We start from the raw sequence: 26292 nt of genomic DNA, 5'->3' as shown, positions 1-26292 counted from the left end.
CCACTGTGCTACCATGCCGCCCGTAGCAGTGGAATGAGAGCAGGAAGTCTGTCTGAATTGCCGCTCCCAAGCCCAGGAGTACTCAAGACCAATTTTAAAGCATGTCTCAATCATATTGAATCTAGTGCTGTGATGTGTTTTCAAGTCCCTCCATGGACTTACTCCTCACTATCTCTGTAGCCTCCCAGATCTTTGTGCTGCTCCAGTTCTGGACTCTGATGTTTGTCACCATCATTGCTGGTTGTGCTTCAGCTGCCTGGGTTCAAAGGCTTGGAATTTCATCCCTGAACCTTTCCACCTCTCTCTACTGCTCCTTCCTCCTTTAAGATGTTCCTTAAAACCTACCTCTATGGCTAAGCTTTAGGTCACCTTTCCTAATATCTTCTTTGGTGGCTCAGTATCAAATATTGTTCGATTACACTCGTGTGGTGCGCCATGGGATGTTTTACAAAGTAAAACGTGCCCCTTGACATTCAATGGGATTATCATTGCTATCACTATCAGTATTCTGGGGGTTACCATTGACCAGCAACTGAACTGGACCAGCCACATAAATACTGCGGCAATAAGAACAAGTCAGAGGTTAGGGATCCTGTGGTGAGTAGCTCACCTATTGACTCCCCAAAGCCTGTCCACCACTTACAAGGCACAATTCAGGATTGTGATGGAATATCCTTCACTTGGCCTGGTTGAGTGCAGCTCCAACAGCACTGAAAAAGATTGACACCATCCAAGACAAAACAGCCCGCTTGATTGGCACCCCTTCCACAAACATTTACTCCCTCCATCACTGACGCATAGCAGCAGCCATGTGTACCATCTACAAAACGAGCAAAGGCAGGAGTGGATGGTCTGGCCATTTAGAAGCAGCAAGTCATTTGACGAAACATCCAGGAATACGTCCAGCCAGAGATAGCAACCCGACAAACAAACCATTTATCCAATTGGCTTTATCCTCTGATGGATTGACATAAAAACTCCCATCCATGCTTCAGGAGATTCACAGGGGGCAAAAGGAGCAATGAGCCAAATAACAGTGGTTTCACTCGATATGAAAGAGAGTCTCCATCTCAGGAACACTTTATGTTTCTCCTTTTGTAGGTAAATGGAATTACCTGCACATCGAAGCTGCAAAGGTGGTTGAAGGACAGCGTGCCAGGCTGCTTAGTCCCATGGTGCCACCCATCAACAGCCATCGTTGCATGATGTTCTGGTACCACATGCACGGTGCCAACGTTGGTACCCTGAGAGTGCTGCTGAGGAAGAGGATGAACAATGTGACACTGTGGTCACTGAGTGGAGATCAAGGGGACAAATGGAAAGAGGGAAAGATCATCCTACCAGGATACAATGTTGACTATCAGGTACCTTGGCCCCCTTTACGTTCAGCTACAGCAATAGCAATACCTTTCTGCTTTAATGGTGAGTGTTCCTCTTTCTCTGACATTCCATTTTCCTGTTGACCCCCTGTTCCTAGGTCATCATTGAAGGTATCGCAGGAATTGGTGCTAGTGGGGACCTTGCAATTGATGATATTGCCATTGCATCACATGTGTCACTTGACCAATGTTTTCGTAAGTATCAAGTTCCCACTGTCACCAAGGAATTGTTTTGAAAGCTTTTAACAAGGTACCACAAAAAAGGTTGCTGCATAAGATAAAGATGCATGGCGTTAAGGGTAAAGTAGTAGCATGGATAGAGGATTGGTTAATTAATAGAAAGCAAAGAGTGGGGATTAATGGGTGTTTCTCTGGTTGGCAATCAGTAGCTAGTGGTGTCCCTGAGAGATCAGTGTTGGACCCACTATTGTTCATAATTTACACAGATGATTTGGAGTTGGGGACCAAGTGCAATGTGTCCAAGTTTGCAGATGACACTAAGATGAATGATGAAACAAAAAGTGCAGAGGATACTGGAAGTCTGCAGATGGTTTAAGTGAATGGGCTAGGGTCTGGCAGATGGAATACAATGTTGACAAATGTGAGGTTATCCATTTTGGTAGGAATAACAGAAAAAGGGATTATTATTTAAATGATAAAATATTAAAACATGCTGCTGTGCGGAGGGACCTGGGTGTGCTAGTGCATGAGTCACAATAAGTTAGTTTACAGGTGCAACAGATGATTAAGTAGGCAAATGGAGTCTTGTCCATCATTGCTAGAGGGATGGAGTTTAAGACTAGGAAGGTTATGCTGCAACTGTATAAGGTGTTAGTGAGGCCACACCTGGAGTATTGTGTTCAGTTTTGGTCTCCTTACCTGAGAAAGGATGTACTGGCACTGGAGGGTGGGCAGAGGAGATTCACTAGGTTAATCCCAGAGCTGAGAGGGTTGGATTACGAGAGGTTGAGTAGACTAGGACTGTACTCGTTGGAATTTAGAAGGATGCGGGGGGATCTTATAGAAACATATAAAGTTATGAAGGGAATAGATAGGATAGATGTGGGCAGGTTGTTTCCACTGGCGGGTGAAAGCAGAACTAGGGGGAATAGCCTCAAAATAAAGGGAAGTAGATTTAGGACTGAGTTTAGGAGGAACTATGGGATTCCCTCCCCAGTGAAGCAGTTAAGGCTCCTTCATTAAATATTTTCAAGATAATGATAGATAGTTTTTTGAAGAATAAAGGGATTAAGGGTTATGGTGTTCGGGTGGGAAAGTGGAGCTGAGTCCACAAAAGATCAGCTATGATCTTATTGAATGGCGGAATGTTACCTGTCAACCGTTGGCGAACAACGACACGTGAAGTACAATTAAAGAGAAGCTGAAGGAAATGTTGCAAGATTCTAAGAGAATAAGATCTAAGTGAACTCACTGAGAATCCCTTGACTTAATGACAATGAATTTGGTCTATTTCTTCACCCTTCCTGTCCTTGTCTCATCGGTACCACTTTTCTGAGTTATTTCCAGGAACTGTGTATCAGTTGATAAAATGTGCAGCTATCTCATGCACCATCTTTCCATCTCCATGATCTGATGGAGAGCACGTGTAACCTGCCATAATCAGGGGAGCCAGCTCTTTGGCAACCTGTGGCGATGCCAGCAAGCCTTAGGTTCAGTGTTGGCATATAAAGTGGTGTTTGGGGAGAGGAAGACATAGAAATGTGGAACACCAGCCGATATAGTAAATCAACACATCTCGGTGCATATAGGCCAGAGAATGGATTGCAGGGTCATTTGGCAGAAATTTCACATTGAAGAAAGAGTAGCCTCAGGATACCCCAGAGTGCTTTATAGTCAATTTTGAAGTGTAGTCATTACTGTATTGGCAGAAAAGCAGCAGACCTATCAAGCACATCAAGTTCCCACAGAGAACACCAACTAGACAATCTTTTTCAGTGTTCTTGATTGAGGGATAAATGTTGGCTTGGAAGCTGGCGATAGTTAGCCTGTTCTCCTCCAAAATGATTCAGTGTACTTGTTTACATCCACCTGAGAGGGTGGATAGGGCCTCGATTTTACATCTCAACTGAAAGATGCCACCCCCGGCAGTGAGCTTTCCTTCAGTACAGACCCTCTGACAGTGCAGCACTCCCTCAGTACTGCAGTGCAGGAGTCTGCTGACATTTTGAGCTCAGACCCTTCTTTTCTTGTAGTAACTGCAAAAACACCAGTGGGTTGTCTGTTCAAAAGATGTGGCTCCTTAAAATCCACCACTTTGACCGAGATGCCATAATATCTACCAGTTGGCACAGTGTTGATGACCCTCCTGTGAATCAGCTTTAACATGTCTTGCCACTTTAAAGATGCTAAGTAAACGCAAGTTATTGCTGGTGTTGTTGTTTGGAACAAAGAGAACAAGACTGTGCTGATGTGTTGCCTTGTAAATTCAGAGAGCTAACAGTTGGTATGTTTTATTTGCAGAACCCATCAGTGCCTTTCCAGGAATCCATGCAAGTGATACACCGACAGGTGAGTTGATGGTATTCTATCTGAGGCTGCAAGACAATTATTCAGATAAGTGGGTGTTTAGAAAGAAAGAACTATGTTGAATCGAGTAATGGTAATGCAAGGGTGATTTTCTCCGTCACTGAATGTTCTCACTGATTTCCAAGCTCTCGGCCTGGTCGAACTGTGATCATTCCAGCAAAATTTGGTCAATTAGTACGGGCTTTTACAAAGCCACGTTGATTTCGGGTTAAAGACACGAGTTGGAGCAAACCAATTTAAGCTCCAAAAACACTGAAAGAACCTTGAAACGCTGATTGAAAACCTTCACTGTGAGCGTCCTGCAATTTAAGTTAATGGTCACAATAATCTGGAGTTGCCATTTGTCTTGCATCAGATGTCTCGAGGATGGCTTGCCACAAAATTGAGAGTGCCAAAAGGAGATTGGAACTTTGAGGGCTGAGAAAGTACTCTGTGGGATGAGCACTTGATGCATTGGTCCAGAATTTCTCTCCTCGCTTATTTTTACAGGGGCGTTAACCTGTTTGTTAGAAACAGGATAACACCTCTGCAAAAGTGCTAGAGGGAGGACATTTGGAGAAGCACGCGCACGAGGTATGTCAAAGCATACTTTCAGCACTTTAGGTTTCATTTAGCATGCCGGGAGCAAATTGATTGGCATATATATTGCAGCGAATTTAATCTGATAAAGTGATCTCTAGATTGACTGCCATAAGTTTTCTGTTGATAAGTATTGCCGTTTTATTTTTAATAATGTCATTCATCACATCGCCCAGTTACAAAGAAGTAAAGCCACGGTGCATCATGGAATCCTGCTTGTCCCCCAGTTCCTGCTTTTGATTGTGTTGGATTCTGCCTCACAACAGGCCCCACCCTGGAAAGCAGGCCGGGTCCAGCGTGGCCATTTTGAATGATCAGATTGGCTTGGGTGGCATTTCTTGCCCTTGGGCACATCAGCGAGCGTGATCCGCCACAAAAGACCTGTGGGGTCAAAGATTACCGCAAATTAGCTGGAACACTTACTTCCAAATCTCTACCTGACACCTCTCCTTACAGTTCCACTGCAAAACCCGCCGGTAGTACAGGGATCCACTTGAGGGTGAAAGCGTGCTCCCATGATACACCGTGCGCGCTTAGCATGCTCTTGTCGATCAATGAGATTAGTCCCAGCGCTATTTTGTGTCTCTTCAGCAGGGGGACGCCCTGCGGGGAGCGAACCCACAGTGGAGTCTGTGTCAGCGCAGCCCATCCCCAATTACTGGTATTACATAATGGCTGGAGGAGGTGCTCTGATAGTGCTGCTCTGTATCTCTCTGGGCATGGTGCTGTATCGCCAACGCTACGGATTTGCAGCCAAGAAGAGCCTTCACTCGGTCAATTTCAAAAACGTCCAGTTTCCCAACGGCTATGTCACTGGAGTGGAGCCTGGGCTCACTATAAAAATTGGAAAGGAAGATTACACCTCAAACTGAGAGGACACACGGCTAGGAATTCTTTTTTTTAAAAAGCAAAACAAAACGGGAAACGTTAATCATATCGCTGGCTCTACTTGCACTCTCCACTACAATCGCCATGGGAACGCCTGCTTTTTCTATTTTCTCTACTCGACATCGCACCTGTGGATTATAAATAGAAAAGAAAAGAGCGACGATCTCACGCATCGTTTTATCTTTAATTTTCCCTCCCCCCCCCCCTTTTCTTCCGAGAAAATTGGTTGTGCGAGATCTCCTCAAGGTACTGTATGGGGCAAACTGGAAGATCAGCCAAGAATGGGGGGTCCTTCTGTGTTTCTCCGAGAAGCAATGGCTCGTGAAGACTTTTTTTATATTTTACGTAATTCAGTGGAAAAGAAATTGACAGTCATAATCTACGGCACACGTACAAAGAAAAATATTTTTTAAACAAAATGCAAGGAAGTGTGTCACGGTTCCCCATGAGGGAACTCCTCTGAGGGCAGACTGAAATTTCATTTGACAATGAACAGGCAAAATCGTTGCTTTAATGCGAAATATTTCTAGGCAGTACATGCTGGCTTCCATGTTTGTCTTGGTTTGTTCTCTCAATCTGTCTTAATTTTTCCCCAGCCTTCATGAACGACCGGCTTTGGCTTTACAACGGTGGTTCTTTTGACCTGAAAGGGCAAAAGCACCTCACTGTGGTCCTTGGTCTCCTGCCCAATGTGCCTCCCACATTCAACATAACAGATAGCCAGTTAACAGGTCATTGCTGTTTATGGAACCTTGCTGTGGCCGGCAAACCAATTGTCCCCGGGACTTCCGAGCAATTTGTTCTACTCAACGCATTGAGATAATTCACAGAGCACGGGGCAAGGTGGTTAAATGCCTCTCTCTTGCTGAAGGTTTCCCCTGTTCAAAGGAACTGTACTTCAGTTATTAAATTGACTTGCGGAATTTGAGATCCAGATCCTGTCGGGACAAATTGGTCATTGTACTAACCTGCTGTTGTCAGTTTTGAAATGGATCTTCAAGTAACTGACATAACGCACTTTAGTAAGACAACATGCTAAAAATAAAGTTAGGGACTGATTTTTCCTTAAAAAAATTTCCTTAAAAGTTTAAACCTTTACTGGTAAAGAAAAAAATGAAATTAGGCTTAAATTCAAAACACCTGGCTCCTGGTTGATAGGGACATTTTCATTTGTTGCTCACCCTTGGAGAGTATAGTAAACATGACACTGTTGTAAGGGACAGTAATTCATGTGTAATTGCCGTGAACATGAAAGAGCTTTTTTCATTTTCGAAAATAGGTCTATCTCACTCTTTATTGTTCCGAAAATTACACCTTTGAAAGGCAAATCAAGCTAAATTGCGCACTAATTGAGAAGCCGAATGAACACACCTGCCGCAAGTATCTCTGCCTTCTAGAACATTCTTAAAATAGGGCAGATGACATGTTTCGATGTTATTTTTTTACATGTGATGCTGAAAAAAGGTGCATCGCCTTCAACCACCTGCAGTGTGCCTTCATCAGACTGAAAAATGCATGCGTAAAGGCATAAAAGGAGAAAAGCCCATTCATCCATTGGAGCCTTGCTCCATCATGCAATCTCTCATTTATTTCCTTCACTAAAGTTCTCAGAGGGGGCTCAGCCAAATTATATATCAGGTAAAAATGTAATCTCTACAAACAAACATTAATAGAGAGCAGGATCCGATGAAGGTAGATGAAATTATTTCACCTCCTTGTTTCATGGTGTAGTACCTGCCATAAGCCAGGTTGATAGATTTTTATTGGGCTATGGGAGGAAGGTGAGTAAATCAGGTGAAGGCACAGAGCGGCCATGATGAATTGAGTGATGGAATGGGCTGCTGGAGTGGGGCCATCCCCGACTTGGACACACACGAACTGATAGTGGGGGGGACCCGAGGTTACGGGAGGGGGACAGGGATAAATTAGAAGGGGCGATAATGGAGCAGGAGCTAAAAGATGCGATTGGGAGGAAGCAGTCGGGGAGGTAGCAGGGCAGATGGGTTTCCGGTGGAATATTATAAAAAAATTCAAAGACAAGCTGGTACTGTTGATGGTGGGGATGTTTGAGGAGGCAATAGGGAAGGGGGTGTTACCACAAACTTTGGGGCTGGCATCAATTTCCCTATCACTTAAGAAAGATAAGGATCCGACGGAGTGTGGGTCATATAGGCCCTTATCATTTTTAAACGTGGACGCAAAGATATTGGTGAAGGTACTGGCAGGTAGGCAAGAGGAATGCCTCCCGAAGTTGATAGGTGAAGATCAGACGGGGTTTGTGAGAGGGAGGCAGGTCTTTTCGAACATTAGAAAGGTATTGAATGTGGTAAGGTACCAGCGGAGGGGAAGGAAACAGAGGTGGTTGTGGAATTGGACGCTGAGAAAGTGTTTGACCGGATAGAATGGGGGTACTTGATGGCAGTTCTGGAGCGGTTTGGGATTGGACGAAGATTTGTAAACTGGGTAAAGCTACTATATAAGGAGCCGAGGGCAAGTGTCTGCACAAATAACATCAACTCAGAATACGGGCGCGATTCTCCAACCCCCATGCCGGGTGGGAGAATCACGGGAGGGCTGGGAGAATCACGCCATGCCGCCCTGGCACCCCCACGCGATTCTCCCACCCCCCCCCCCAAATGGCGTGTCGCGTTTTGCGACAGGCTGCTCGGAGAATCGCCGCTCGCCGTTTCTAACGGTTACCGGCGATTCTCCGGCCCGGATGGGCCAAGCGGCCTGCCGAACCCGACCGGTTCACACCGGCGCCAATCACACCTGGGGCGGCATTCTCCCCTACCCGGCGTGACGGAGGGTGCTGGCGTAGGGGAGTGGCGCCAACCACTCAGGGGTCGCGCCTCCCCAAAGGTGGGGAATTCTCCCCACCTTTGGGGGCCAGCCCCGCGCCGGAGCAGTTTGCACCGGTAGACTGGCGCAAACACCCGGCGCCGTCGGAAGCGGGGCTGGCCGAAAGGCTTTCGGGGGTCGGCGCATGCGCCGGCAGTGACGTCAGCGGCCAGCTGCCGCTGACGTCACTGCCGGCGCATGCGCGATGCGGAGTTCTCCTCCGCGTCTGCCATGGAGGAGGCTGTGGCGGCGCGGAAGGAGAAAGAGTGCCCCCACGGCACTGCCCCGCAGAGTGAGCGGGGGGCCCCGATCGCGGGCCAGGCCTCCGTGGGGGCACCCCCCCGGGTCCGTTCGCCCCCCCCGCCCCCCCGGGGGCCCGCTCGCGCCGCTGAGCCCGCCGTTCCAGAGGTGGTTTAAACCTCGGCGGCGGGAGAAGGCCTCCCAGCGGCGGGACTTCGGCCCATCCGGGCCGGAGATTTAGGTAATTTTTTTAAAAAATGAAATCCCGCCGGCGCCAGCTGTTTTCACAGGCTGCCGACGGGATTTGCACAACGCCGGTTTTTGACCGGCGGCAGAATTCAAAAACCTGCGGGAGCGGAAATAACGCCGCTTCCCGCCGATTCTCCGACCCTGCGTGGGGTCGGAGAATCCCGGCCCTGGTCGCTGCCGGCGTGAACATCGCGCGACAGGTGCATGCGGGGCCTGTGGGGGGCAGAGGGAGGATCGAGCACCACGGGCGTGCTCAGGAGGTGTCTGGCCCGCGATCGGTGCCCACCGATCATCAGGCCAGCGTCTCTAAAAGACGCACTCTTTTCCCTCCGCCGCCCCGTAAGATCAAGCAGCCATGTCTTGCGGGGCAGCAGAGGGGAAGACAGCAACCACACATGCGCGTCATTCCGGGCGCGACGCTTTGATGCTAGCGTCAAGGCCCGGCGCGCGAAATTCACGCGCCGCCGCTCCTAGCTCCCTGGGGGGGGGGGGGACAATAGGGGGCGAGGAGTGGCCTCCGACGCCGGAGTGAAACACTCCGGGTTTCACTCCAGCGTCGGCTGTTTGTCTCCCTTTGGGAGAATTGCGCCATACTTTTCTCTCCATCGTGGGACTAGGCAGTGTAGTCCTATGTCCCCCCTGCTGTTTGCACTCGCGATTGAGCCATTGACCATCGTGTTAAGAAGTTCGGGGGTATGGAAAGCAATAGTGCGGGGGGGGGGGGGGGGGGGCGGGGATAGAGCATAGGGTGTCCTTATATGCCGATGACTTGTTGTCATACGCGTCGGAACCAAGTGTATCACTAGGGGGAATACTGGAGCTGCTTCAGGGTACAAATTAAATCTAGACAAGAGTGAATATTTAATGATGTCTAGGCCGGGGGTGGGGGCAGGGGTGGGGGGGCGGCTATTCCGTAGGGTAGGGACTCACATTAGATACCTGGGGGTGCAAGTTGCTCGCGATTGGCGGGGGGGGGGGGGGGGGGGGGGGGGGGGGGGGCTCGGCTCTGTAGGTACAACACTTCTAGTTTGGTAGGGAGGGTGAAAGCTGATCTGGCACGGTGGGATGGTCTCCCTCTGTCACTGGCAGGTCGGATACAGGGGGTTAAAATGAACGCGTTACCGTGATTCCTGTTTATTTTCCAATGCCTGCCGATTTTCCTGCTAAAGGCATTTTTTAGAGAGATTGAAGGGATGATTACCTCGTTCATATGGGGAGGGAAGGTGGCTAGAATTAGAAAGGTGCTACTACAGAGAGGAAGGCAGGCGGGGGGTTTGGGTCTTCCGAACCTGATGTATTATTACTGGGCGGCAAATGTGGAGAAGGTACAGAGCTGGGTCAGAGGGGTTGATTCCCAATGGGGCAGAATGGAGGAGAGTTTGTGTAGGGGGTCGGGATTGAAGGCACTAGCAACAGCGCCGCTCCCGATGGCCCCGGGGAGATACTCAGGGAGTCTGGTAATAATAGCTTCATTGAGAATTTGGAGGCAGTTTCGCCAGCACTTTGGTTTGGGGGCAGGGTCAAGGGGAATGCTGATTCGGGGAAACCATAGGTTTGAGCCAGGGAAGTGGGATGGACATTTTCGGAGATGGGAGGAGAAAGGAATTTGGATACTAAAAGATTTGTTTCTTGGGTGTCGGTTTGCAGGATTGAAGGAGCTGGGAGTGGAGTATAGGCTGGAGCAGGGGGAAATATACAGCTGAAGGCGGTATATAGAACGCACCTTACAAGGGCGAGGATGAGCCGGTTCTTTGAGGGGGTAAAGATGTGTGTGAAGTTTGCGGGAGGGGCCCCACAAATCACGTTCATATGTTTTGGTCCTGTCCAAAGCTGGAGGATTACTGGAAGGAGGTTTTTAGGGTAATCTCTAAAGTGGTGCATGTGAAATTGGACCCGGGCCCTCGGGAGGCCATATTCGGGGAGTTGGACCAGCCGGGGTTGGAAACGGGCGCAGAGGCAGATGTTGTAGCCTTCGCCTCATTGATCGCCCTGTTAGGGTGGAGATCAACCTCTATACCCTGTGCCCTGGCATGGTGGGGGGACCGGCTGGAATTCTTGACTCTTGAGAAGGTCAAATTTGAACTGAGGGGAAGGATGGAAGGGTTCTACAATTCGTGGGCGTTATTCATTATGCACTTTCGAGAATTGGATTACATCGAACGTTAGGGGGATTGGGGGTTGGGAGGGTTGGGGGGAGGGGGACTGTATGTGTTAATGGTGACTATAGGTGATTCCTGATTCCTTTTTTTCATTTGTTTATGTTAACATGTGGGCTAATGCCTGGTGTTTGGTGGGAGGATGGGTCGTTGTTATTGATATGGGGATCTACATTGCATTTGTTCCTGATTGTTGTTTATTGTTAAATTTGGGATAAAATGTGAAAAAGGAAGAGAATAAAAATATTTTTAGAAAAAGGAATGGGCTGCAGGGGTTTAATGGCCTCAGCCCGTTCCTCTGTTCCTCAGGGAGATAGGTTTTTGCTGGAGCAGGGACGTCTTAACCTTTAGAGTGTCTTCCTCACCTCAGTTGGTCTCGTGCTGAGCCAGAGATTGTGGGTTCAAGTATCACTCCAGTAGCTCGATCGCAAAAAAAGTCCTGGCTGACACTCTAGTAGAGTACCGAGGAGTGCTGCCCAGATGCAGGTGCTGTCTTTCTGATGAGATATTAATTAGAGGCCTTCTCAGCCCCATTAACTGCATCCAAAAAAAATCCCGTGGCTCTGTTTTGAAGAAGCTATCTCCAGGAACCCTGGCTAATATTTATCCCTCAATTAACATTACAAAAAACATACTATCTGGTCATTAACACATTGCTGTTTGAGGGATCGAGCTGTACACAAATTTGCTGCCATGTTTGGTCAATATTGCAACAGTGACTCTAATTCAGAAATGCTTCATGTTTCTGAATCAGGTGCACTTGATGCTGAGACTCTGTGCCTGAAATCAGAAAGTGTTTCAATTTCCCGTCAATGGCATTTCTCACCCTGATGAGTGGAAAGACGCCCACAGTGACACACACACAAAGACGTGCACATATAGACACTTAGACAAAGACATGCACGCGCACACAAACACACATGGACGGAAACACCGACATAAAATCCCTTCTCAAAGCAGCTGTTTCGTGCTCAGAGCTGCCGCAGTGACTTTTGTTTAGCACCCTTTTTGTCACCAGGTGATGATGTCACGCTGATTGCCACTTCTGACTGGAAATTGATGTCAACACGAAGAGGCCTTTGGAAAGATTTTGATTGTAACCGGATTTTGCCGGTGATTAGCCAGGAGAGGAGTTTGCTCCGTGCTAATGGTAATCACATACTCCGGGGAAAAGAGGAGAAGAAAAGAATTTAAAACGCTCACAGCTCCTCTTTTCCCATGTAATTTGAGTCTGCAGCGAGCAGCATGACATCGCCATCCAGTGACAAAAGGCTGTTAATGATTCTGCCCAGCAATCAATCATCACTCTCAGTAAGTGGATGATCTTTCACTCTGAGACATGCTTTCTGAAGCAGTCTTAATCCAAATGTCACATTTATTCATATACCCAGCGCTTAAACTCATTCTGCAATTGTCACGTAATCGTCAGCATTAGGAAAGGGAGATATTCTGTAAATTTGATCTAAACCTCAGTGTCAACCATGCCTCTGTGGGTAGCAATCATGCCTCTATGAGTAAGAAGGCTGTGAGATCCAGTTCCATGACAGACAGTGCAAAATCCTGGCAGATGCTCCAGTGCAGTACTAAAAGAGTACCGCACTGTGAGAGGTGCTGTTTTTCGCATGAGATATTAAACCTTTGCTTCCCTCTCTTTTTTTTAATAAACAATTTTATTGAGGTAGTTTTTGGCTTTATAAACAGTTACAGACATCATTAGAAAGAAAGCAAAAAAGGCAAAAATGTGCAAACATCCACGTACTTTCGATACTTCAATCGTAACATATTACACAAGCCCGCTCCCCTCCCACCGGTACTACCCGCCATATTTTCCCTCCTACTCTACTCTACCCCCCCCCCTCCCCCCCCCCCCCCCTCCCCCCCCCCCCCCCCCCCCCCCCCCCCCCCCCCCCCCCCCCTTTGCTTCCCTCTCTGATGGATGTAAGAAAAAGTCCATTCCAGGGAAGTCCTCCCAATGTCCTGGCCCATGTTTATCCTTCAATCAACCTCACTAAAATATAGATTATCTGGTCATTATCACATTGCTGTTTGTGGGACCTTGCAGTATGCAAACTGAAAGCAGCGTTTCCCTAGATTACCATAGTGACCCACTTCCAAAAGTATTTAATTGACTGTAAAGCACTTTGAGGCATCCTGAAGTTGTGAAAGGCTCTATATAAATGCAACTCGGTGACAGCTGTTGGCTATGTTGTGTTAACACAATGCTTTAGCTACTTCTGTTTCTTAGTTCTGAGAGAGGCAACTGTCTTCATGAAAATGTGTTTGGCAAGCCGTTTCTAGAGTACTATGCCCAGCTTTGATCTCCTTACTTGAGGAAGGATGTGGTGGAATCGGAGGCAGTTCAGAGGAGGTTCACCAGATTGATTCCGGGAATGAAAGGCTTGACGTATGAGGAGAGATTAAACAGTTTGGACTTATACTTGCTTGAGTTTAGAAGGTTGAGAGGGGATCTGATCGAGGTGTATACAATACTAAATGGGATTGATAAAGTAAACGTAGGCCAAATGTTCCCCCTTGTGGGGAAATCTAGAATGAGAGGTCACAGATATAGGTTGAGAGGCGGTAGATTTAGAACTGAGATGAGGAGGAACTACTTCTCGTAGAGGATGGCAAATTTGTGGAACTCGCTGCCCATGGTGCAGTGGAATCTGAGTCATTAAATGTTTTCAAGAAAGAGATGGGTATATTTTTGATTTTAAAAACAGGTTAAAGGGATATGGGCAACAGGTGGGGAGGTAGTTTTGAGACCAGGAAGGGATCAGCCATGATCTGATTGAATGGCGGAGCAGGCCCGAAGGGCTGAATTGCCCACTTCTGCTCCCAATTCCTATGTTCCTATTGTCAATTCATCACTCCTGAACTCAAAATAAATGCTTACCAGGGTGCTATTTCTAAATACACTCCCCCCTCCTTGCAAGTCTGCAACCATGGCCAACCCCTCCACCACACACACACTACTCCCTTTGAACCCCCACACGTTCCCACTTTCCCCCCCCCCCCGCCCCCTCCCCTCACAGTCTCCCCCACCACTCAAAATCTCCCATTCTCGAAATCTCACTAAACTCACTCGCTTAAAATCTTCAAGGCATTATTCGTCATCGCCTCATGCTGTTGCTGTTTGGCCTGTCCTCAGCCATGGCTGGGTCGAGTTGCCCTTGCCTACTTCCTTCACCAATAGTTGGCTACTGACCAGCTGGTTCACCTTGGCTTATGGCATTCAACTAGTGCCTTGCGCCTCATCTCTCTGTTGCTGGCTGGGCAACCTTCCTCAGCCCTGGGGGCCGATCAACTCTTACCTGCTCCCCTTGTTTCTCGACCACTGCTGACTCTAACTGCCTGGCTTGCCATCTCGTGATTTCACCTGGCCCTGGTGCCTCATGCCTCGCCTCACTGTTGCTGGCAGGCCTGCCCCCAACCCTGGGTCAAGAAGCCCTTTCTTCACAAAAGTAAAACAGAGGATGCGGGATTCTCCATCGCGCGAGACCCATTTTTGAGTGCGGCGCACCCCCACAGACAGCGGGATACTCCGTTCCCGCAGCTGGCCAATGGGGTTTCCCATTGTAGGCCACCCCACAACTTCGGAATCGCACGGGCATGGATGCGCTGCTGGTGGGGCAGAGGATCCAGCCGACGGAGAATCTCTGCCTCTGCCTCTCTCCCTCCTCACCTAGTCACCTCTCCTTCCTCACCCACACGAGCTTCACTGTTCGGACCAGTTCTCCCTGTTTCAGAAGACTCGACCAATCAGAGTCTCATGCCACTCTGCATTGACTGTTGATAGGTTCATTTGTATTTATTGAGTCCGTCAGCAAATATAGAGTGATGAATCATTGATTGGCCCCCACACGGGCCAGCTTGAACACCGCCCCCCCCCCCCCCCCACCCCGCCATGCGTTGGTCAGGGCCCTGTGTCTAGGCATGGCGTGTTTCACTAATCCGCCTTCGGACTTCAGAGCACCCCAATTACATCACAGCCTGCCAGTGACATCACAACCCTCACGGTTGTGCCACCTGGGGTGCCACCATGACATCAAGGCATCCTAATGATATCACAACATTCCACTGACATCCAATGACATTGCAGCATCCCAATGACATCACAGAACTTCAATTGCATCACAGCACCCCAATGAAATCAGAACACCCCAAATGGCATCACAGCATTCCAGTACCATCACAACACTCCAATGACATCACATCCCTCCAGTGACATAATACGATTCTGGTGATATCACACCTTTCAGTGACATTACTTGGCTCCAATTATATCACAAACCTCCAATGATATCACAACAGTCCAGTGACATCACAGTACTCCAGTGATAGTATTGCAGGAGCTGTGAGCTGCACTCATGATTCTGACAGTCACTGGAGATGGGTAGGATGGGACTAATCCTGGATTGCCTCTGATTAGCAGTTGTGAAGGCTTGAAGCATCCAAACAAAAAGTTTAAACAGCAGTAAGTATATTCCCAACAATATATTCCAAGACACGGTCCTCCTCATTTTTCTTTTCCGTCCTTCTAATCTCTTATTACTTTAACAACGGAGATCTTAACCAAGTAGAGCAATCAGTCTCTATCAATTTGCCCATAATTTCAAGGGAAACCCCTATATGAAGCATGGACCTCGAGTCACTTGTTCCTCCCATGCCTGCTACACATAAACCACATGTCACATCTCAAATTATTCATATACTGCATCTCAAAATATTTTCAGAAATGAATCTATGTTATTTGCATTTAAATGAATCAACTCAAACTGCTTATACAGTCTCCTTAGAAACTTGATTCTTACAGACTGACCACTCACTGAAATTCCCACAGGGTAGTTTTGAATGTTTCTCCCTTTAAATGGTGTCTGTTTCCTCTGTTTCAACTGATCCAGAAAAGGTGACCCAGTTTGCCATAGTCTACATTACTTTATTCCTTTAAAATCCTATTACCTCTCAGTCTTCACAAGAGGTCAGTTAATTCAGATATTAAAGTAGAGGTTTCAGTTATTTGGTGCCTGCTGTAAAGAACGAATGAAGACAACTACCGTGATGAGTTGCATCAAGAGTAATGAACGACTCTCTAATGAGCAGACTTTTATGTATGGAGAGAGTGAGTGCCTTCTCTATAATATGCTGATCCATGTTTCCTGTAGATGGCATGATTACCATCTTCCACTGTGAGGCGAGGTGTTGCTGAGTTCACAGTTCGCAACTTTTTTGTGTGTATTTTAATATCTTACATGTCCAGCAACTGTGCATCAAACCTCTCTGTTGGAATTACACTTTGTTCTTAATGCAGCATCCCAACATTGCCAACTCTGGTTGGAACTAATGCTGGATGATCCATCAAATGGCCTCCAAGACAGTCAAACAGTGTTTGCTTTTTGCTCACAACTCCAAAATTTAAGCAAAACCTTTCAAAAGGTTCTTTTTTTTAATGCCCTGAATAATTTTGTTTTTCTACACCCTTATCTTGAAGATTCATTTTTAATCCCTGCAGACTCCAGGGCATTCCCTGAGAGTTGACAACCGTACCCACAACTGGTTCGAGGATGGGGTGAAGGTGGGGGGAGTGGTGGCGGGTGGAGGCAAGTTATACTTGGAGCAGGGGGAGTGAGGCACCTTTGCTTCTTTATTTCTTCTCCTCACAAACACCCCCCCCCCCCCCCCCCCCCCCCCCCCCCCCCCCCCCCCCCCCCCCCCCCCCCTCCACACACACACACTTCACAGTGATATTACCTATTGTCAAGATGTTTTTGAGCCTTGATCAAAACACCAGCTTAGGAACTCACCCCAACCCTGGAGGGCAACTTTGAGTGACAGGCACATGGCTCTCTCATGAATCTTTGACCGCATTTTTGTTATCCCTTTTCCTTAAGGGGTCATTTCAAAATTATATTTTTTTGTTATTTTGATTTGCAGTCAGAGATGTGCGTTAACAGTGAGACAGAGGAGCAGTTGTGTAGTCACATACTGAAAAGGTGTGAAAAAAGCAGGATAGTTGTGATGGGTGACTAACTTCCCCCATATTGACTGGGAGTCCCTTATAGCCAGGGGCTCGGATGGAGAGCAGTTTGTTAGGTGTGTCCAGGAGGGCTTTTTGATACCGGATGTTGACAATCCAACCAGGGAGAGGACCATACTAGAATTGGTATTGGGAAATGAGCAAGGCCAGGTGATTGATGTTTCAGTGGGAGAGCATTTTGGGCTTGGCGACCATAATTCCATAAGATTTTGGGTAGTCTTGGATAAGGACAAGAGTGGCCTGCAGGTGAGAGTGCTTAATTTGGCGAAGGCCAATTACATCCAAATTAGACAGGAACTGAGGAATGTGGATTGGGAGCAGCTATTTGAGGACAAATCCACGTCTGACATGTGGGAGGCTTTTAAAGACCAGTTGATTGAACTGCAGGACAGGCATGGCACCACCAAAATGAAGGATAGAAATGGCAGAACTCGGGAAACATGGATCACAAGGGAAATTGTAAGATAAGTCAAAAGGAAAAAGGAAGCATACAATGGATTTAGGTGGCAAAAACTGACTGAGCACTTGACGAGTATAATGAAAGTAGGAAGGAACTTAAACGTGGAATTAAGAGGGTTGAAAAGGGGCATGAAATGTCTTTAGCAAACATGGTCAAGGAGAATCCCAAGGCTTTTTATGCATATATTAGGAGCAAGAGGGTAGCAACAAAAAAGAGTAGGCCCACTCAAGGACAATGGAGGAAGTTATTCATGGAACCACAAGAAAGGGTGAAATCCTTAATGAGTACTTTGTATCAGTATTCACCAGGTAGAGGGACATGACAGATATTGAGGTCAGGGATAGGTGTGTGAATGTACTTGAGAGCTGGATGAGATCTATCCCAGGTTACTGCGGGAGGCAAGGGGAGAAATAGATGGGGCCTTAACAGATATTTTTACATCCTCTTTGACCACAGGCGAGATTCCAGAGGACTGGCAAATAGCCAACATTGTTCCCTTGTTTAAGAAAGGAAGCAAGGATAATCCACCAAATTATAGGCCGGTGAGCCTGAAATCAGTGGTGGGGAAGCTTTTGGAAAGATGCTGAGAGACAGGATATATATACATTTGGAGGAAAATGGACTAGTTAGTGACGGACAGCATGGTTTTGTATGGGGAAGGTCATGTCTCACCAACTTGATTGAGTTTTTTGAAGAGATGACAAAGAAATTGATGAGGAAAGGTCTGTGGATGTAGTTATATGAACTTTAGTAAAGCGCTTGACAAGGTCCTCCCACAAGGCAGACTGATACAAAAACAATTTTGGGTGGGCTGGCTAGATAGATACATAACTGACTTGGTTATGGAAGACAGAGAGTAATGGTGGAGGGGTGTTTTTCAGAATGGAGATCTGTAGCTAGTGATGTTCTGCAGAGATCACTACTGGGACCTCTGTTATTTGTAGTATATACAAATGATCTAAAGGAAAATTTGGATGGTCTGATTAGTAAGTGTGCAGATGACACGAAGATTGGCGGATTTGCTGATAGTGCTGAGGATTGTCAGAGAATACAACAGGATATAGATAGATTGGCGACTTGGGCACAGAAATGACAGATGGAATTTAATCCGAACAAATGTGAGGTGATGCATTTTGGACGATCAAACCTAGGTATGAATTATACTGTAAATGACAGAACCCTTAGGAACATTAACATACAGAGGGATCTGGGTGTGCAGGTCCACAGTTCCCTAAAAGTGGCAACACAGGTGGCCAAGGTGATTATGAAGGCATATGGCATGCTTGCCTTCATCAGTTGGAGCATTGAGTACAGGAGTTGGGAAATCATGTTGCAGCTATTTAAAACCTTATTTAGGCCACATTTGGAGTATTGCGTACAGTTCTGGTCGCCACATTATCAGAAGGACATGGAAGTTTTGGAGAGAGTGCAAAAAAGGTTCATCAGGATGTTGCCTAGTCTCGAGAGTGTTGGCTTTGAGGAGAGGTTGAATAAACTAGGATTGTTTTGACTGGAAAGACGGAGGCAGGGGGGAGACTTGATAGAGGTCTACAAAAGTATAAGAGGCATAGACAGGGTAGATAGACAGAGGCTTTTTCCAAGAGTGGAAGTGTCAATTACAAGGGGGCATAGGTTCAAGATGAGAGGGGGAAACTTTAAGGGAGATGTGCAGGGTAGGTTTTAATGCAGAGAGTGGTGGGTGCCTGGAGCGTGCTGCCAGAGAATATGATGGAAGCAGTGTAGCGCTAACAATTATACTCAAAGCCGAGAGACTGGTTCAATAGAGGCTTTATTGTTGTACGATGTTGTCCCTCCATCTGCAACAGTAGACTAAGGGTCTGAGCAGCTCTCATACATTTATACATAAGCTCCCTGTGGGCGGAGCTAGCCGGCAGGGGCTTACCGGAGGAACCTGTATTACAGGTACAGGCATACATCCCCCTACTGCAGTACACATAACTACAGTGGTTATCTCACCACAAGCAGGCACATCAGCAACATTTAAGAGGCATCTGGACAGGTACTTAAATAGGAAATAGAGGGATACGGACCGAGTAAGGGCAAAAGGTTTTTCTTTTAGTTAGGGCTTCAAGATTGGCAGAGGCTTGGAGGGCCGAAGAGCCTGTTCCTGTGCTGTACTTTTATTTGTTCCTTGTTGTTTGTGACACCTGAACCTCTCCAGGACAGTTAAATCTTATTCTTAGCTTGCTCCTTGTATACTTATCACCAGTCAATGTTGTGCCTGGAAGAGTTGATGAGAGCACAAAGTAATTGGAGGAAAGAATTCCCGAAGACTGTACGCTGCGGGGAGCATTGGGAACTTGGTGTGTTGGGTCAAGGGTAGGTTAGAGAGGATGGAGACCAAGTAGCGCATGAGGTGAGTACTGGGTAATAAAATAAATGAAAGGCTTATCGATGCATTCGAGGGAGCATTAGATGATTAGTTGAATAGAAGCAATGTGCAGGGGTACGGGGAAAAGGCAGGAGAATGGCACAAAATCATAATGCTCGTTTGGAGAGCTGGTGCAGCCACGATGGGCCAAATGGCCTCCTTCTACACCTCAACAATTCTGTGATTATATAGAGCCTTTCAGGAAGTCCCAGAGCGTTCTACAGCCAATTAAGTACTTTTTGAAATAAAAACAGAAAATGTTGGAAATACTCAGCACCTGTGAAAAGGGCAGCAGATTGCAGTTTGATCAGAACTAAAAATGAAATGGAGACGTAACGGGTTTTAAGCAAACATGGGGTCAGGAATAGGGTGGAAGGTAAGAGAGATTAAATGACAAAGGTGGTGACGGTGCAAGATGACAGGAGATGGTCATGGGATAAGTAAAGAAACAACACCTTAGTCTGAGGGAAGGCATAAATGGCAGCTGCAGCATCACTACTGTCTGAAAAAATGGCAGTTAGGATTGCAATTTTAAAAAAATTTAAAATATCCAATTATTTTTTTCCCAATTAAGGGGCAATTTTAGAGTGGCCAATTCACACAGCCTGCATATCTTTTTGGGTTGTGGGGGTGAACCCCATGCAGACACGGGAGAATGTGCAAACTTCACACCGACAGTGACCCGGGGTCGGGATGGAACCCAGGTCCTCAGCGTTGTGAGGCAGCAGTGCCACCGTGCCACCCTCCCTCATGATTGGAAATTGTTGATGTCAATTGTTGAGTCTAAAAGACAGTGAAATGCTTAATTGAAAGGGGTGAGAGTAAAAGTGCAGGAAATAGTTTGGACAGGGCCGAAGGTGCTGCCAACCGAGGCAGAGGGCAATCCTTAATTGAGGATAAAGGAAGACATGTGGAAGGTCACATCGTCAGAACAGATGCATCAGAGGTGAAGAAATTGGGAGAATGGAACCAAGTCCTCGCAGGAAGTGGGGTGGGAGGAAGTGTAGTCAAGGTAACCGGGGGAATCCGTGTGCTTTCAGTGAATATTGGTCCACAGCCTGTCCCCATAGAGAAGTCGAGGAAGGGGAAGGAGCATGTGTAAGTGGAAGCAAAGATGATGAATTTTCCAGTTTGGGCTGAGTGCAGGAAACAGTCATCAATATGTCGGAAAAAGAGGTGAGAGAGGAGGCAGGAGTTGAAGTGGAACAAAGAATGTTTGAAGTATCCTGTGAGGATGCAGGCACAGCTAGGACTCATACCGGTTCCTCTTGACGTTTAGTCAATGTATTGTAGGATGCCCAGGAGCCAGTTTGCACGCAGCCAAGGTCTTGCCCAAAGCAATCTTTTTTTAATGGTGTTCATTGAGGAATAAGTATTGACCAGAACACCACAGCGTTTCTTCAAACAGTGCCTTGGGATCTTACACCCGCCTGAGAGCAGGACCTCGGTTCAACATCTGCAGAACAAAATCTCTGATAGTGCAGCACTGAAGCATAGGCCTAGATTTTACGCTTGTGTCTCAGCAGTGGGATTTGAATCCACAACCTTCTAACCTGTGTGCTGTCCATTGTCAGATAGCGTACAAATGGAAGCTGATCTCTGAATGACTGAGCAAACTGATGCTGTGATAGCGGCTGGATAAATCATGCACCTAACAAGGGTAGAGTGTAATTTTTATACCGTTTTATGCTGGTATGGGGTGAGCAGAGTTAATTAAAGCACCAGACTGCAGCATTCAATCTAGAAGGGGTTTATGCCACAGTGGGGGAAGCAAAATTTCTGATTGAATCACCAGAGGAGTGCCTGAACGCTCTCATTAATGCTGCAACCCCTAATTCCAACATGACGAATATTCGATCATTGTTGGTAGCCTGGAATTTACTCTTAGCATTCCCAATGGATGGTATTTAACACGTTCTTGTGACATTCTTATTGCTGCTATTTTAATGTGGCCTTTAAGCCATTTTGTTAAATTCTACTAAAAGGGCAGATGGAAGAATGTGCAAAGCACTTACCCAAACAGTAATTTTTAGATGTGTAATCTTATAATCAATTCTTCCCTCATACTGCCTCTTCCCTTGAGACTAAAAGAGTTAAATTAGAAGACTGGTTGCATAGATTAGACGCATGGCTTAAATATAGAAAATTAAGGGGTGATCTAATTGAATGGTTTAAGATAATTAGAGCATAAGGCATACAGGGAGAAACTATTTCCTCTGGTTGGGGTGTCCAGAACAAGGACATAACTTTCAAATTGAGATAATATCAGGAAGCGCTTCTTCACAGAAAGGGTAGTGGAATTCTGAAAAGTTCTCCCTCAAAGGGCTGTTGAAGCTGGGTGGTCGATTGAAAATTTCAGAACTGAGATTAATAGATTGCTGTTATGAATGGATATGTAACCCAAGCCGGTGAATGGCATTAAACTGTGGTGTAACTGAATGATGGAACTGGCTCGAGGGGCTGAATGGCCTCCTCCTGTTCCTATATTTTACCCCTGTCTTTTTATTACATCACTTCTGGCAACAATTTGTGTCAAGATAATGGGCAGGACTTTCCGGTTCTCCGTCACCCCCCCCCCCCCCCCCCCCCCCCCCCCCCCCCCCTACTCATCCTCGTCCCAGTCACGTGGGCCCTGTGCAGCATTGTCATTGGGATTTATCCACGCCGCTAGGAAAGGGTGCACTGCCGGTGAGAAAAGAGAATCCCAGCCGCGGGAGAATTCTGACCCATGTCCAATGATGTGTTTTCCATTAAAATGTCAGACTCCTTTCACCATGAAACTTGTAGCCCTTGAAAAACAGGAATAGCCACTCTGTACGTTTTGTTTTAGGTGAAGAGTTTTGTGCCTTCCTTTTCCTGTTGACATTTAAAATTAAATTTTGGGGCACTATTTAATGGAAATGAAATAACGTCCTGTTTAGGTGCGTTTAGCGGGGTGCTTCCCGGCACTAGCTACGCCGAGAACGATCCCGCTATTAAATGGGACTCTGCTTAATTCTTGGGCCTCGACGAGGAACACACGGCTGAGGCTGCACTTCGGCTCATTTTCTGCACTAACGAGCTCAGCTTGCCAGTGCAGGAAGAGATCACGGGACCCCGATCTCTGGACTCCCACCATGGCCTCCAGACCATCCCCCAACTTAGCAAATTAGCGGTCATCGAGCCCCCTGCACTCCACCTCAGAAGGGCATGCAACCCCGGGCCCAATCCCCAGCATAGGCAAGATGCCGCCTGGGCAGGTACCTTGGCACTGCCGGCCTGACACTGTCCCTGCCAGCCTGGCGTTGTGAAGGTGGTACCCAGGTGGCAGTGCCCGATCATCTGGGAGACTCCCCCAGTGCCGGGAAGCCTGGTCCTCGTTTATGGAATCCAGTGCTAAATGGCACCCGCTCGGGGTCTCCAAGACCAGGCTGTTAAATCCTGCGCCTTGGGTAACTCCGGCACAGACATAGGTAATTTAGACATTCTGAATACTTCTTCTGTGTACCTGAATAGGCGCCAGAGTGTGGCGAATAGGGGCTTTTCACAGTAACTTTATTGCAGTGTTAATGTAAGCCTACTTGTGACATAAGAACATAAGAACTAGGATCAGGAGTAGGCCATCTGGCCTCTCAAGCCTGCTCCGCCATTCAATGAGATCATGGTTGATCTTTTGTGGACTCAGCTCCACTTTCCGGCCCGAACACCATAACCCTTAATCCATTTATTCTTCAAAAAACTATCTATCTTTACCTTAAAAACATTGAATGAAGGAGCCTCAACTGTTTCACTGGGCAAGGAATTCCATAGATTCACAACCCTTTGGGTGAAGAAGTTTCTCCTAAACTCAGTCCTAAATCTACTTCCCTTTATTTTGAGGCTATGTCCCCTAGTTCTGCTTTCACCCGACAGTGGAAACAACCTGCCTACATCTATCCTATCTATTCCCTTCATAATTTTAAATGTTTCTATAAGATCCCCCCTCATCCTTCTAAATTCCAATGAGTACAGTCCCAGTCTACTCAACCTCTCCTCATAATCCAACTCCTTCAGCTCTGGGATTAACCTAGTGAATCTCCTCTGCACACCCTCCAGTGCCAGTATGTCCTTTCTCAAATAAGGAAACCAAAACTGAACACAATACTCCAGGTGTGGCCTCACTAACACCTTATACAATTGCAACATAATCTCCCTAGTCTTAAACTCCATCCCTCTAGCAATGAAGGACAAAATGCCATTTACCTTCTTAATCACCTGTTGCACCTGTAAACCAACTTTCTGTGACTCATGCACTGGCACACCCAGGTCTCCCTGCACAGCGGCATGCTTTAATATTTTATCGTTTAAATAATAATCCCTTTTTCTGTTATTCCTACCAAAATGGATAACCTCACATTTGTCAACATTGTATTCCATCTGCCAGACCCTAGCCCATTCACTTAACCTATCCAAATATTATTCTACTCTATTCAAGAGAGACTGACCCCTCACTTGAATATGAAAATCTGGATCTCGCTCATTAAGGGCGGGAGCCAGATCATGACACCTCGCAAAATCTTGTTAGATCTTGCGAGGTGTAACGAGCGTTATAAATCTCATGAGAGACCTCTCATGATATTTACCTTAGCGGCCTCATCATTCCGGTGTCTGGTGCGATGAGGCCTCTAGACCCGATCCTAGAACTTGCCTTTCTCGATTGTTGTAATATTTGGGAAGCAGAATTCTTCTTCATTCTGCAGGTTTGCTGATCCAAGATTGTAATAAAAAATTCAAGCTAGTCGTCCAATTAAAGACCTATCATCAGGTGGAATAACTACACTGGCCAGCCAATCAAACACCTTGGATTCTGCATAGCTAGTCACCTCATCCCCCACCCCGCAGACTCTTAACTAATTTATCCCCACCCCCTGTTCTGTCCTTTTCAATGTTCAGCCTTGTAAATAGTGCACATTAAGAGTTGGGGACTCTGGCAGTGGGTGGTGGGGGGTGGGTGTGAAAGAAACACAAGGGAAAGCTCCTTTATTTGCCCTTGCAACGCCCGCCCCCCATAAACAGCTCCGCTCTGGGGAGAATTTAGTCTGTTCTGTGGCCGCTTTTATCAACAGAAATAGTAGGTGGCGCACCCTGCGGTCCACACAAACCAATTACCTACAGACATTTCCTGTGCTCAGGAGTGTAGGCGTGAGAAGATGTAGCCCTCTCAGCACTGCTGCCTCACTGCTGATGAACCGGGTTCGACCCCGGCCCCGGGTCACTGTCCGTGTAGAGTTTGCACATTCTCCCCGTGGGTCTCACCCTCACATCCCAAAAAAGATGTGTAAGGTGGGTAGATTGGCCACACTAAATTGCCCCTTAATTTGAAAAAAAAATTGCATACTCTAAATTATTTTTTTTTTTAAAAAGGGGTGATTCTCTGAGACCCGCGCCGAGCCAGAGAATCGCTGCAACCTCATCACGATGCCCCAACGCCGGCGCGCAATTCTCCGAGGTGCACAGAATCGGCGTCATTTGACCTGCGCGTATGGCGCGGCGCGGCCATGGACCGCTGGAATTGGTGGAGCCGCCGATTCTCCGGCCCGGATGGGCCGAGCGGCCGCTCCGATACGACAGAGTCCCGCCGGCGCCATTCACCCCTGCTTCCTGCCGGCAGGAACTCTGCAGGAACAGTCGGGGGGGGGGGGGGGGGGGGCCTGTTGGGGGGGGGGGGGGCTGGAGGGGGGCTCCTTCACCGGTGGTGGCCTCCGATGGGGTCTGGCCCACGATTAGTGCCCACTGATTGGCGGGCCAGCCTCTTCCCCCCCCCCCCCCCCCCCCCTCCCCCCCAGGCCTACTTTCTGGCGTGGCTGGCCCCTGAACACCGACCCCATGTTGGTCGGGGCCGGGGCGCAAAAGAAGTCCCATGCGCATGATGGGGGTTGGCGCGGCACCCATTTGGCGCCGCATAAGAAGGCTGGCATGGCGTGAACTGCTCCAGCGCCGTGCTAGTCCCCAGAATCGTATGTAACCGGGCCCAGTTCGCGCCGTCATGAGACGCGACGGCATTCACGAAGACACAAACTCTTTGGGCCCAATATTTGACAATCACCCCCAAAGAGTTTGGAGCCTTTTCAGGATACAAACTCAACCAGAGCAAGAGTGAAGTCTTTCCGTTGAAACCGCCAGGGAGAGGGACAGAGCTGGAGGGATTCATTCTGAAGTGTAGCCACTGTTGTAATATGGGAAACAGGACAGCCAATCTGCACACAGCAATCTCCCACAAACAGCAAGGTGATAATGACTAGATAATCCATTTTATTGATGGTGGTTGAGGGGTGAATATTGATCAAGGCAAGGGCAAATCCACCTGCTCTTATTTCAAGTAGCACATCATTGTATTTTTCACATCCCTGAGAGGGCAGCCAGATGATATTTAAATGTTTTACCCTCCAGCAGAGCAGCACTTCTTTAGTACCGCATCCGAGTGTCAGTCTGGATTTTGTGCTCAAACATTCAGAGTGGGACTTGAACCCACAACCTGCTGGCCCAAAGAACCCCTTTCACATTTG

At 47.3% G+C, this 26292-nt stretch overlaps 1 protein-coding gene across 2 annotated transcripts in view; it reads left to right on the top strand.

The window, feature by feature from the left end:
* Positions 1 to 26292, top strand: part of LOC119958718 (neuropilin-2-like) — a 141606-nt gene that overhangs the window by 102402 nt on the left and 12912 nt on the right. The window contains exons 13-16 of one of the 2 annotated variants that reach the window (XM_038787298.1): positions 1102 to 1364; positions 1478 to 1574; positions 3861 to 3908; positions 5097 to 6507. In XM_038787298.1, the coding sequence (XP_038643226.1) occupies positions 1102 to 1364; positions 1478 to 1574; positions 3861 to 3908; positions 5097 to 5377 (689 nt within the window). In that variant the 3' untranslated portion in view covers positions 5378 to 6507. Of the gene's footprint in view, positions 1 to 1101; positions 1365 to 1477; positions 1575 to 3860; positions 3909 to 5096; positions 6508 to 26292 lie in introns of those variants that run through there. The other variant, XM_038787297.1, reaches the window with a different exon arrangement.

The sequence above is a fragment of the Scyliorhinus canicula genome, chromosome 2, assembly GCF_902713615.1.
Source record: "Scyliorhinus canicula chromosome 2, sScyCan1.1, whole genome shotgun sequence".
NCBI classification, from domain to species: domain Eukaryota; kingdom Metazoa; phylum Chordata; class Chondrichthyes; order Carcharhiniformes; family Scyliorhinidae; genus Scyliorhinus; species Scyliorhinus canicula.
Note: the sequence above shows the minus strand (reverse complement) of the source record. Positions and strands in the feature narration are given on the sequence as shown.